This window comes from Chiloscyllium punctatum, chromosome 15 (genome assembly GCF_047496795.1).
Source record: "Chiloscyllium punctatum isolate Juve2018m chromosome 15, sChiPun1.3, whole genome shotgun sequence".
Taxonomy (NCBI): domain Eukaryota; kingdom Metazoa; phylum Chordata; class Chondrichthyes; order Orectolobiformes; family Hemiscylliidae; genus Chiloscyllium; species Chiloscyllium punctatum.
The window spans coordinates 94,114,248-94,127,128 of record NC_092753.1 but is presented as its reverse complement, the minus strand read 5'-3'; the positions used below and the strand labels follow the sequence as shown (position 1 = coordinate 94,127,128).

General features: G+C 41.2%; 1 protein-coding gene across 1 annotated transcript in view; it reads left to right on the top strand.

The window, feature by feature from the left end:
- Nucleotides 1–11,281, top strand: part of LOC140486511 (arsenite methyltransferase) — a 53,972-nt gene extending 42,691 nt beyond the window's left edge. The window contains exons 6-10 of the mRNA XM_072585759.1: nt 1,264–1,345; nt 3,113–3,244; nt 5,617–5,759; nt 6,600–6,722; nt 10,183–11,281. Of these exons, the coding sequence (XP_072441860.1) occupies nt 1,264–1,345; nt 3,113–3,244; nt 5,617–5,759; nt 6,600–6,722; nt 10,183–10,338 (636 nt within the window). The 3' untranslated portion in view covers nt 10,339–11,281. The remainder of the gene's footprint in view (nt 1–1,263; nt 1,346–3,112; nt 3,245–5,616; nt 5,760–6,599; nt 6,723–10,182) is intronic.
- The last annotated feature ends 1,600 nt before the right edge of the window (nt 11,282–12,881 follow it).

Sequence of the window (12,881 nt, the reverse complement as noted above, 5' to 3'; positions counted from 1 at the left end):
ATCAGGTCCTGGGCATTCAATCCCATCAATATAGCTGAAGGGTCAGTGGGGAAGGTGGGTCGGGGTTAAAGGGACATGCAAGTGAGGGGCCAGGGTGGAAGGAGGAGTGAAGCCAAGATGTCAGGTAGGTTAATGAGTGCTCAGGGTAGTTTGAGGGGTTAGGTTGGTAGGGTGTTAGATTGTGGATTAGAGTAGTGCTGGAAAAGCACAGTAGTTCAGGCAGCATCGAGGGTGTTAGATTGGGTTGATGGAGGGGGAGCAATTTCAGGTCTAGTGGATCTGTTGTTTAGAGAGTTGGGAATATTGGGTCAGGTTTGGGTGTTTTCAAGTATTGGGGGGGGGGGGGAGGGAGTGCAGTTCAGGCATGTTCAGTTGTGATTAGGGTATAAATCTAATGGTTCCCAGGAGTTTGAATATGTTTTTAATTCTCAAACTTTCTCTGGGCATCAATTAAGCTTAAGCGAGTCGGAACCTTCGAAAAGCATCCTCACTGGTGGTACCTTGTCAGGACCCAGTGCTCGCACTACCATGGCACAGGTTCAATCCCTGCTTAAGGAGGAACTTTGGGTTTGAGAGGAAAGCAGGAACAGGGTACTGAGTTGGATAATCAGCCATGATCATACTGAATGGTGGAGCAGACTCGAAGGGCTGTATGGCCTACTCCTGCTCCTAGTTTCGATGTTTCATAAAATCATGTACTCTTTCAGAGGGTTCCAAATCTTGGGTAATTACCCAAAAGAAATTTCACTTTCCCAGTCAATTGTTGTGAGATTTCCACATGACCCTGAGATGTAACTGCTTCATAACCAGCTCTTTGTATCTCCAGGCCAAAGGTTCTGTTGGGCTATTTGCCTGCCTTCTCTTTCCAGGGTAAGGGAGCCTTGGCCTCCTTATTGTTCCAAAATCAAGCCACTTGTACCAACACAACCACAACAGTGCTCATCTTTCACACAGATCTCCTCCCAAACCCTCTGTTAATAGAAGTTTCCACTCAGGAATATGTATCATCAGAGTCTTAGAATTTTGTCTTTAATTGTGGGTGCATCCACACTATATTGTCGGCAACTGCTCAAGAAAGCAGCAAGGATCAATTAAGTGATGACCAACACCACATAGAAATATTTAGTTTGTTTTTTCTAAATAAAAACATTAAAATAGTAAGTACAAACTAAATGAATATTAATCCATGTTTCTGACATCACAAAATTAGAATTGAGGAAAGCGAAGAAGATTTCATTTTCAGATTTATCTTCTTTGTTACAGGAAGGTGGAGAAATGTACTTCAGTGACATGTATGTGAGTGAGCCTGTGGATGAAAAACTGAAGGAGGATTCAGTGCTTTGGGGTAACTGTTTTCAACTTCTCACAAGAGCATGTTGCATTTTACAGGCAGGGGAAACAAAATTCTGAAAATCTCACTCACAAAGGCGGAAAGTTTTTCTCTCTCAGTCCTTTTGATGTTTGCAATGGTGAGATGCTATCCTCTGTATGGTGACAGTCATTCTTTGATTGAAAGGTTGATCTGGCGAACTCGTTTAAACTTTCTGTGCCTTTCTAGCTTTTTCCTCACAAGTTTGAAGAGAATGAGAGAGAGGTTCTGTTCATCTGGACACAAGGCAAGTGGATGTTTTCCCCTCTCTGCCGTTCTTAGATTCTACACATTCTTAACACTCTGCAGCTCAATTAATCTGTTGCCAGGCATGACTCCCTTCACCTAAAAGATTCTTGGCACCATGCCATCTGAAATTCTCACCTTTTGATTTGTGAAAGACATCATTGTACTGTGAAGCTCAATAACATTCAACAATTTTGAATTTGCGAAACAGTCCTGGGATTTCAGTTACAGGAGACCAACTTACAGTTCAGTTACAGTTCCCCAAAAAATGAAAAAAATATATTGTAGATAAGTTATAAACTACGCCCTTGTGTTTTTTTTTAGCCTTCTTGTTTCTTATTTCTATTTAAGCTAATTCAATTTCTTAATTTTCAGAACTAAGGTGATCTCTCCTTATTGTACTATTGGCATCCTTAATTAACAGAGCTACCTCTCCACCAGTTTTTAGCTTTGTGTCCTATGGAAAAGTATTGGTTTCATAGAGCCTGCCTATTGAACTCATCCCAAAATGTTATGCCTACTATTTAACAGTGTAAGGACATTTTTAATTGGAAGATTTATATTCCTGCAATGCCACACACAATCTCTCAGGCTCAGAAAGGGGCAATTGCTACTGCAGAATTTGTTCCTGCAGGCACCATGTTGTTGCAGGATGATGAAATTTGAACATTTTAAATTATTTTCATATTTCACATGTCTTTTTTCATTCTCTCTTTTAATCTAATCTTTCCTCTCTGTGTGGATCTAATGTTGGCACCAAGAGTTCCTGCAGGCAGTTAGGTGTGGGTTGAATGGGGGCACAGGAAAGTGATCGACAGCAATGCAAGTAGGGGTGCACTGTTAAGAGAGGGGAGTGAGATGCAAGGGCAGTGGGATGGCTTTCAGTTGTCTCTTTCAACTTCCTGATGGTGGGTCATTTGATGGCTAACCAAGTGCCAATGAATGAGGGACCCTAGCTGCTGACAAAACCCAGTAATTTTGCCTGCTGGCATTTAGGAAGTATTGCAGTTCTGTACGACTTCCACTAACTCCCTGAGTGATCAGTAAGTCATGAGGCAGGATTACTCTCACCCTTTCCTCCCTACACCAAATGTCAGACAGTTTTCCCACTGTCTGAAATTGGAGGCACCTGCCTGATTATCCTGGTCCTCTACCCTACTCCACCGGTCGCCACTTAATTACACAGTCTGTTTCAATGTCGAAAACTAATTTGAGTTAAAATTACTTGAGTTCCCTTTCAGTCTGTTCCTCTGGTGTATTATCTCAATTCTTGTCATTCACAGGTTAAAGAGATTAAACAGTCAATGCTACTGTTCAGTAAACTCCCATATGATCAGCTCTCACTTACACTGACTTACATTGTAGACGTTTGTCAAACTGAAGACTGACTGAAGAATTGTTATGAATGGGATGCTGTCATTCTGGAGAATGTGGCTGACACTCCGTGAGGAGCAAGAGGTTGGCTGACTGCTCTCAAGGCTTTTATCTTGTTGACAGGGGAGGGGCTGGCAGGTGCTCTCTACTGGAAGGAGCTGATCAGTCTGGTGAAGGAGCTTGGATTCAGCACACCGTATCTTGTCTCTGCAAATCACATTGAAATCCACAAAGCTGATCTCCTCCAGAAGACTGGTACGTGGCTTCATTGTGGAGAAAGTGAGGACTGCAGATGCTGGAGATTAGAGACAAGAGTGTGGTGCTGGAAAAACACAGCCAGTTGGACAGTATCTCAGGAGCAGAAGAATCGATGTTTCAGGCATTCCTGATGAAGGGCTCTTGCTCGAAACATCGATTCTCCTAGTCCTTGGATGCTGCCTGACTTGCTGTGCTTTTCTCACTCTTGTGGCTTCATTGTGCTTACTATATTATTGACCTTTAAAGAATTAACTGCCAATAGTCCATGTAACACAATGAATCCCCTATTACTCTGTTACACTATCAGTCCTTCTATATGCTCTGTAATACTGTCATTACACTACCACTCTCTGATACACTGCTGGACATCTACTACTACCTGTAATGCATCAGTCCTCTATTACTCTCTGTAACACTACCAGCCCTCGATTATGCTCTGTTTTTCTATCAACCCTCTATTGCTTTCTGTAACATTGCAGGATTTCCATTATGTTCTGTAATACTGTGAATTCATTCCTACTCTCTGTAACATTGCTGGACCTCTAATATTCTGTGTAATACTGTTAGCTCTTGATTACAGTTTGTAACATTGCTGAACTTCAACTACTCTCTGTAACATTACCAACTCTCTATTATGGTTTCTGATACTATCAGTCCTTTACTACACTCTGTAACACTACAAGGCCCTATTACAATCTGTAAACCTGTCAGCCCTCTGTAATATTGTTAGTCCTTTATTACTCACTGTAATACAGTCAGACCTCTAATACTCTTTGTATTGTTCAGTAATCTATCATTTTTTGCAACACCATCAGCTCTGTATTCCTCTCTTACTCATTGCCAATCTGCTATTTCTCTCTGTGGAGTCATAGAGTGTTACATCATGGAAACAGGCCCTTTGGCCCAACCTGTCCATGCCACCCAGTTTTCACAAATAACCTAATCCCATTTGCCTGCATTTAGTCTATATCCCTTGATTCCTATCCCATCCACGTACCCATCTACATGTTTCTTAAATGACAATATTGTACTTGCCTTTGACAGCCCATTCCAGACATTTGCTACCCATGGGGTGAAATAATTGTAGCTCTGGACCCTTATACAACTTTTACAATTTTTAAGAAGGTTTGTAGCTCCGGTTGATATTCTGGATGTAAGTTTGCTAATTGAGCTGGAGGGTTTGTTTTCAAACATTTTGTCAAGGTGCTCAGTAACATCGTCAGTGAGCCTCTGGTGAAGCGCTAGTGGTATGTCCCACTTTCTATTTATGTGTCTTGCTTTCTTAATGTGGGTGATATCACCTGCAGTTATTTTCCTCAGAGGATGATAGGTGGGGTCCAGATCGATGTGTTTATTGATGGGGTTCTGGTTAGAATGCTAACTAGCCACCAAAAGGCATGATCCACTATCACTTGTATCCTTACATACAGATGAAGGACACTAGTTTGACTGGGACAACACATCCATCAAAGGATAAGCTAAACAGAGACACACATGAGAATTCCTAGAAGCCTGGCATTCTAATTGGATTTCCATCAATAAACACATCAATTTGAACCGCACCTACCATCCTCTGAGAACAAGATTTGGAAATGACATCACCCACCCTAAGAAACCAAGACACATAAATAGAAAGTAGGACGTAATACCAGCGCTTCATCAGAAGCTCACTGATGATGTTACCTAGTATGGTGATGAAAAGTCTGAAAACAAACTTTCCAGCTCAGTGAGCCAATGTACAACTAGAACCTTTTGCATGTCTCCATTCTCACCTTAAACCTGTGCTCTCTAGTTTTAGAACCCCCTACCACAGGGAAAATCTGTTGGCCATCTATCTTATCTATGCCTCTCATGATTTTGTAGACCTCTGGAAGGTCACCCCTCAATCTACTATGCTCAAGGGGAAAAAGCCCCAGCCTATCCAGCCTTTCCTTATAAATCAAACCTTCCAGTCCAAGTAACATCCTAGTAAATCTTTTCTGCACTCTTGCTAGTTTAATAATATCCTTTCTAGAGTAGGGTAACCAGAACTGCAAGCAGTACTCCAAATGTGGCCTTACCAACATCTTGTACAGCTGCAACAAGGCATCCCAACTCCTGTATTCAATGCACTCAACGATGAATGCAAGTTTGCTTCTTCACCACCCTGCCTAGCTGTGACTCCATTTTCAAGGTGCGTCACTCCATTATAATATTGTCACTTTTCCCTTACTTTCTGCTTCTCACTGCCTGCCTTCTATTACTGTCTATAACAATATCAATTCACTTTTATTCTCTGTTACTCGATGCCAGCCTTCTATTACTTTCTGGCAATATCACATGTTACATCTTCTTGTGCATTGACCCTGTCTGGTAATTTTTCTTTTCAGGAGATGTGAAATATGCATCTGGAACATATCGATTTTTCAAGCTCCCTTCTGATGGAAGTGACAAGGGAGCTTGGGCCACGTATAAAGGGACAGTGACTGACCATGAGGAGAAGCTGACATTTGACTCTGTTCACACTTTTGAAGTAAGCAAGCTTAAATAGAGCCATGATCTTATATGCTGGACAGGTGGTTTTCACCCTTCCTGCTCATATAATCTGGAAAAGCATCGAAGTCCATAGCGTACATTGAAATGGATTGTTTAATTAAAGTGTGGGCGAGAGATTAATTTTCCTTATTCATGTCAATAAGATCAGAAAGTTATTTGAGCTCCACCTCTTCCATCCTCTTTCCAATCAATATTCTCCCAAAGATCTCAAGATGTGGGTTGGTGGGAATGGGGTTAAGTCCAACTGGAAAGGGATTTCTGGTTCCTGGGGGAGGAAAGGGGTATCTGGTTCTGGGAGTGGGTGAGGGGCTGGGGAGAATGGTGCGTTCAGTGTCTGAAGGAAGTAAAGAGTCTAGAGGAGGAGTAATTGAGTCTGTGTATGGTAATTTGAGAGATCAGTTTGATAGTTAGGCAGGATTAGCCCAGGTTTTTAATAGTCCTATATGTCCGGCGTAACTATTTGTTTGACAGCAGCAGAGTTCTTGAAAATCTCCGATTTAAAAAGGTACTTTTGGAAGATTCCAAGCATAGGGAAGTTGCTGGGCAAAGTCTTATATTTCCCAAACAATTCCCTCAGAATCTACTAAGTTAGGCATTCTCCATTGTCCCGATGCACAACTCCCATCCATGCTGTGGGAACATTGGGATGGCAATTAGAAACTCTGGGCCACTAAATGATGTGGATAGGAGGAACCTAGATCATTATGAAAGTGAATGTTGCAGATGCAGGGATGGGTTTGACAAATTAATCATCTGTCTTTCAAATTTACTTGTAGCTGCTTAGTTTTAATTGTCTCTTTCATTTGGTTTCTTACAGAAGGACAAAGCAGTGGCAGTGGATGGGGAGCTGGCCTTGGTACTGAAGACCTCACGGTTCGCCTCTCATTTCATTGTTCAACCCACTGACTGTGGGGTACCAATAAAAGATAGACCTCAGCAGGTAAGAACATACTTTCAGACCTGAACTCTGGTATTCATTTTTAAAAACTCATAGTTCCAAAAGTAACCTCGAAGATTGAGTCATGTAGAACTGAAATTTGGTCTTGGTGCATGCTAATTTGGCAACATTTCTGCCTGTTACACTTCTCACATGCCATGTCTCAAATCATTGATGAACCAGTTTTGAAATGTTAATGTATGGACAGAGTATACTTGAATGAATCAGTGCCACCTGCTTCCACCATCCCCCTGATAACTTGATTCATAGACTGAGGAAACACTTCTTGTTCAATTAAATCTGATCTGGGAGTAAAATGAGAACATAGCAGTGAAAGATATCAGCAGGGCAGCCAGACACCTTACCACCATGGTGGCTTGTTCTTAGGAGTGGAAATCTCAGCTACATGGCCAGGTCAATGGATGTGGGCTGCCATTTAACCCAAATAAGTAGACAATTACAGGCCATCTCTCATTACTGCTGTCCTTTCTGTGAGATTCAGAGAGTCCATCTCAATATCACCGATTCCCAGTGCCCTTTTAGTACAGTGCCACTGCTGGAGGCTGCCTTTCACTCTGCTGTGGTAAATGAAATAGAGGTGCCCACTTCTTCAGCAGCAGGGACCTCTACTGATTGCATTATCAAAGTCCTTGAGCAGCCCACACTTCCAAAAGAAAGCAGCTCAGAGAAGCAGGTGAGCATCACCAATTAAACAGTAATCTTGGTAGTGGGTGCCTAATTATCTACCTCCAGCAAAATGTCGGCAAGGAAGTTTTTTTTAGTATTGGCAAAGAAGAAAGCATTTGACAAGGTGTCACATCAAAGATTATTACACAAACTAAGAGCTTATGGTATTGCTGGTAATGGTCTTGCACAGATAAACATTTGGCTGGCAGGCAGTAAACAGACAGTACGCATAAATGGATCTTTGTCAGGTTGGTCAGGTGTGACAAGTGGTGGAGGGGGGTGCAGGGTATAGGGATGTATGTTGGGCATTCAAAGTTTTGCAACTTCTAGCAATGATTTAAGTGAGGAGATCTAAGGCATGCTAGCTAAATTTTCAGATATCTCAAAGATTTGTTGGGAAGTGTGTTGTGAAAATGTTATAACAAGGATGCAGACTGACATAGATAGGTGAAGTGATTGGGCAAGTACCTAACAAATCGAGTACAATGTGGAAAAATGTGAAATTAATTATTTTGGTAGAAAGAAAAAACAATGAGGCAGAGTATCATTTGAACAATGAGTCTTCTGAAGGATTTGGTGCTCTAGCTCATGAGTCCCAAATAGGTAATGTGCAGGAGAGCAAGTGATTAAGGAAACTAATGGAATGCTTTCCCTTATTATGAGAGGAACTGAAGGTTAAGTAGTTATAGTGCTTCAATTATACAGGAATTGGTGAGACCACATCTTGAATACTGTGTGCAGTTTTGGTCTCCTTATCTATGGAAGAATGTAAATGCATTGGAGGCAGTTCAGAGGATGATTCAGATGAGAATATAGAGGGTACAGTTAGTAAGTCTGTGGATGACTTCAGAATTGGTGGTAAAGTGGACAGTAAAGAAGGTTATCTAAGATTACCAAGGTATCTTGACCAATTGGGTCAATGGGCTGAGGAGTGGCAGATGAAGTTTAATTTGGATAAATGTGACACATTGCATTTTGGCAAAGCAAGCAAGGGCAGAACTTTTACAATTAAAAGTAGGGCCTTAGGTAATGTTGTAGAACAGAGAGACCTAGGGGTTCATTTATATAATTGTTTGAAGCTTGCATTACATGTAGACAGGATAATTAAGCAGGCATTTAACATGCTCAAAACTTTGAGTATTTGAGTTGGGAAATCATGTTGAGGTTGTACAGGATATTGGTGAGGTCTCTTCTGGAGTACTACCATAGAAAATATATTATTAATTTGGAGAGGGTTCAGAAAAGATTTATCAGAATGTTACCAGGAATAGAAGGTTTGAGTTGTAAGGAGAGGCTGCATAGGTTGGTATTTTTTTCACTGGAACTTGAAAGGTTGAGAGGAGACCATATAGAGGTTTTTAAAATCATGAGGGGTATAGATAAGGTGAATGTCAAGTGTCTTTTGCCTAGGGTGAGGCATTTCAAGACTTGGGGGGATACTTTTAAGGTGAGAGGAGAAAGTTTCAAAAAAGACATGAGGGGCAACATTTTTATACAGAGAGTGGTTCACATGTAGAATGAGGAAGGAATGGATGCCAGTACACTTCCATTGTTTAAAAGACATTTAAATAAGTACATGAATAGGGAAGGTTTGGAGGGATATGGGCCAAGTACAGGCAGTTGGGACTAGTTTAGTTTGGGATTATGGTCAGCATGGATTGGTTGGACTGAAGGGACTGTTTCCATGCTGTGTGACTCTATGATACCTGAAGTGATCATTTATGATGGAAAGAGTGAGCAGGCTGGGCTTGTTTCCCAGTTTTGAAGAGTTGATGTTTGGAAGAGTGACAGGTGTTTTGATTAAAGTTTATAAACTCCCAAACAATCTTTACAAGGTAGACATGGAAAAGATATTTTCCGTTTTGAGTGAGTCCAGATTTAGGTGACATTATTTGAAAACTAAAAGATGAAGGGTTTTTTTCCTGTCAGAGAAATGTATGACTTTGGAACCCTCTGCCTCAGAAGGTGATAAGGATGGAGCCATTGAATATTATTAAACCAGTGGTAAACTTATTCTTTCTCGGCAAGTGTGTCAAAGGTTATTGTGGTTAGATGGGAATGTGGAATTTGCAAGTCAAACAGATCAGCCATAATCGAATTGAATCTTACTGAATGATCAAAAAGTCTACTTCTACTCCTAAGGAGTACTTTCTATGCCCCCTTCTGTGGTTTAAAGCAAAAATGGTCTACAAAATGGTAATAGTGTTTGATCAATTGTATATTAGTCATTTGTTACAGTAAAAGTACTATAATGTCAAATATTGAAGGTTCATTCTTTCTGAAAGTTTTAATTTCCTTTTAAATATTATGAGTCTGTGGAGATTTAACAGTGTATGAATTTCAAAGAGCTTGTTCTAATTAGATCATTGGATCACATGAGCTTACAAAACCCTTCTCCATTTTAGCTTTCCCAATTAAATGGTTTTCTCCAGTTGATAATAATTTTACCTGTATGTAGCACAGTATTGGCCCTGAAAGTGAATTAGCAGCAGCATCCATGTAGTGAGGCTACGGAAACACTGATGAGAAAAAGTGAGGATTTACCCCCAGGGACTGGGAGTGGAACATATTTTTGGAATTGCATATCAGAATCTCAAAGTCGCAGTTAAACCATTGATCTGGAATTTCTCAATCTTGCTGATAGATGACAAAACATGGGAGGGTATTTCATCCACTAGCCATTGATACCTTTCTCAGAACAGAACTCATAATTACCAGAGCTTTTCTTTTTACATGGTCTCTAATGTACTCATTGCCTCCTTCACTGTCTCTCCAGTATTGCCACCTGAATCCCTTCCTGTTGGCTGATAAACTGGGATCATCAATTCAGAAATGCTCCAAGAATCAAAAAGATAGTCCTTGTGAACATCAAACTGAAGTGACAAGAAAATGTGGAGAAACAAAAGAGTTAACTACATGTGCAAAATGTTAATGAAGACATCTCATTGCTGCAGATTCAACAAGCTTGAATTTTTAAAAAGCCATAGAAGAAAAAAAAGTTGTAGCATTGTCTCCTGTTTTGAGACTTTACCTTTCTGACCTTCATTTGTTTGTCATGAGAAGAGGGAAGACAGGTGACTTTATTTGTTCCCACATTGTCCTGATAGTGGTAAAAGTGGACTATCGATTTTTGACTTCTGTCATGACTTTTAATATCTTGGACACCTCATTTTAAAACACTTAAAAGATTTAAATATATGTTTTTTTAAATTCAAAAGAAACACTGACTTATGATGGCCACAATAATTATCAGATCACTGGTTGAGCCAAATCATGAAATCATCAATCAACAAGACCCAGTCTGAACTGAAGTTAATAAGATTGATTGCTCAGATCTATATCTCCTGTTTGATTTACCTCATTCTGGAAGTCTCACAAGTTAGGATGAAAGTCACTTGTAGATTATTCAGATTGAACACAGCAATGAAGGCAGACACAGGAATACATAAGGGAATCACATTTAAGATAGATATCATTAAGCAGGGACTGAGAGAGGGTAAACTGATTCATAACACCAGAACTGGAAGGTTTGCTTCGCCTTTCTCCCTGTTTCACTTAGACTCTCTTGAAAGACAATGCCCAGTGTTAAAAGCAAATTGGAGAAATATACATTCACCAAGGACAGAAAGATATCCACAAATTTTGCTGCAGTTGAGAATATGAAACATCAACTAAATAACAGGGGTTACACAAGAAACGTAATTCCTTAAGGACATTTCAAACTTTATACACTTGAACTTCCTTCTTCATACTAGACACTCTCCCTTTTAAAATGTTATACCTATGCTTGTGTTTGTGCTTGCTGTATCATTTAACTTTTCTTCTCAGGGTCAGTAATTAATAAAATACTTCTTTCCTTCACTGAAGGAAACTTATTGATTGGCTCCTTACTTTTGATGAGTATTACATTTTAATTGATAGAGTTGTGTGTTGAAAAGAATTAAGTAACTCTTTTGCAGCCATCCATCCATCCTTGCCTGGTCATAACAACATTATAAACACTTAGAGCTGTGGATGATGGGAATCTAAAACAAAAGCAGACAATCCTGGAGAAACACAATACCCTTCTTCTAACGATGGAGTGTGGAGAAGTGAATAGTGTATACAGATGCAGAGCACCAAGACAGAGAGAGAGAGAGAGAGAGAGAGAGAAGAGACAGACAGACAGACGGAGAAAGAGAGGAACAGAGAAAGGGATAGGCAAACAAAGAGACGAGTAAAGAGTAAAGGTTAGGCGAATTTGCCATGCTAAATTGCCCATAGTGTTCAGGGATGCGTAGATAAGGTGCATTGATCAGAGGTAAATGTAGAGTTGTTGGGGAATGGGACTGGGTGGGTTACTCTTCGGAGGGTCGGTGTGGACTTGCTGCACCGAAGGGCCTATTTCCATACTGTAGGGATTCTATGAAAGTGGTCAGCTTATCCCGAGAAAAAGAAACAGAGCTTTTGAAAAAGGAAAGGGAGGAGTCAGAGATGGACTGAGTGAAGGTGAAGGCAAAAGTGTGGTCATAACAATATTTGTATTGTTCTTGCTGGGGTGAAGTTACCCTGGACCTCCTTAAGTGCATCATATGTTTATAAAAACTAAAAATCTGTCAGTAAAACATTATGCAAAGTAACCATATCAATCAAATACATCCTTTAATTCAGTTTTTCTTTTATTCATGCATGAGATGTGCATGTCTTAGAGTGGACCAGCATTTATTTTCCATCATTATTTTAGAAGGTGCTGAGGAACTGCCTACTGAATCACTGCAATCCATGTGCTGTAGGTAGATCCAAAATGTTACTAGGAAGGGAGTTCTCAGATTTTGACCCACTGGTTCCAGAGATATATTTCCATGCCAGGGTGAACCCTAACATCCCCAGCTGCAACCAGTACCAACCCCAACTCCTTCCCAATCCAAAAACCCTCCCCCTCTCTCCAGCCAATCCCCATTCCTCACCCTCCTCTTCTCCAATAGCTACATCTCCCAAGGTACATGACCCTTGGTAGCCTCTCCAAACACATCCCATCCCCATCCCCTTTCTCTTCACCCATTTATCCTCCATAACCCCACCTACTTTCTCCTTCTCTAGCGGTCCCACCATCTCTCCTCCCCAGCCTTTCCTCCCTCACTCTTCCACAGCCCCTCCTCCTCTCTCCAACCCAATCCCACCCGTGCTCTCCACCCTCACCCTCTGCCTCTTCTCCACCCCCAGCCCCTAAATTCTCTCCTCCTTCCTCCCACACTCTCTCCAACCCCGACCCTCCCCTTGTGCACCTCCAACCTCTCCCTCTGCCTCACATCCAGCCCCACACCATGTGCAACTCCACCCCCACCCAAGTCTTCACCTCCCTGCCTTAACACCCAGCCCCATCACCTAGCCCCAACCCTTCCTCCACCCCCAAATGACACCTTCTCACCACATTGAGCCCCTACCCTAAACCACTCAGCCCCACACCTCTTCAGCCATGGACTTCTCTCAGCTCCG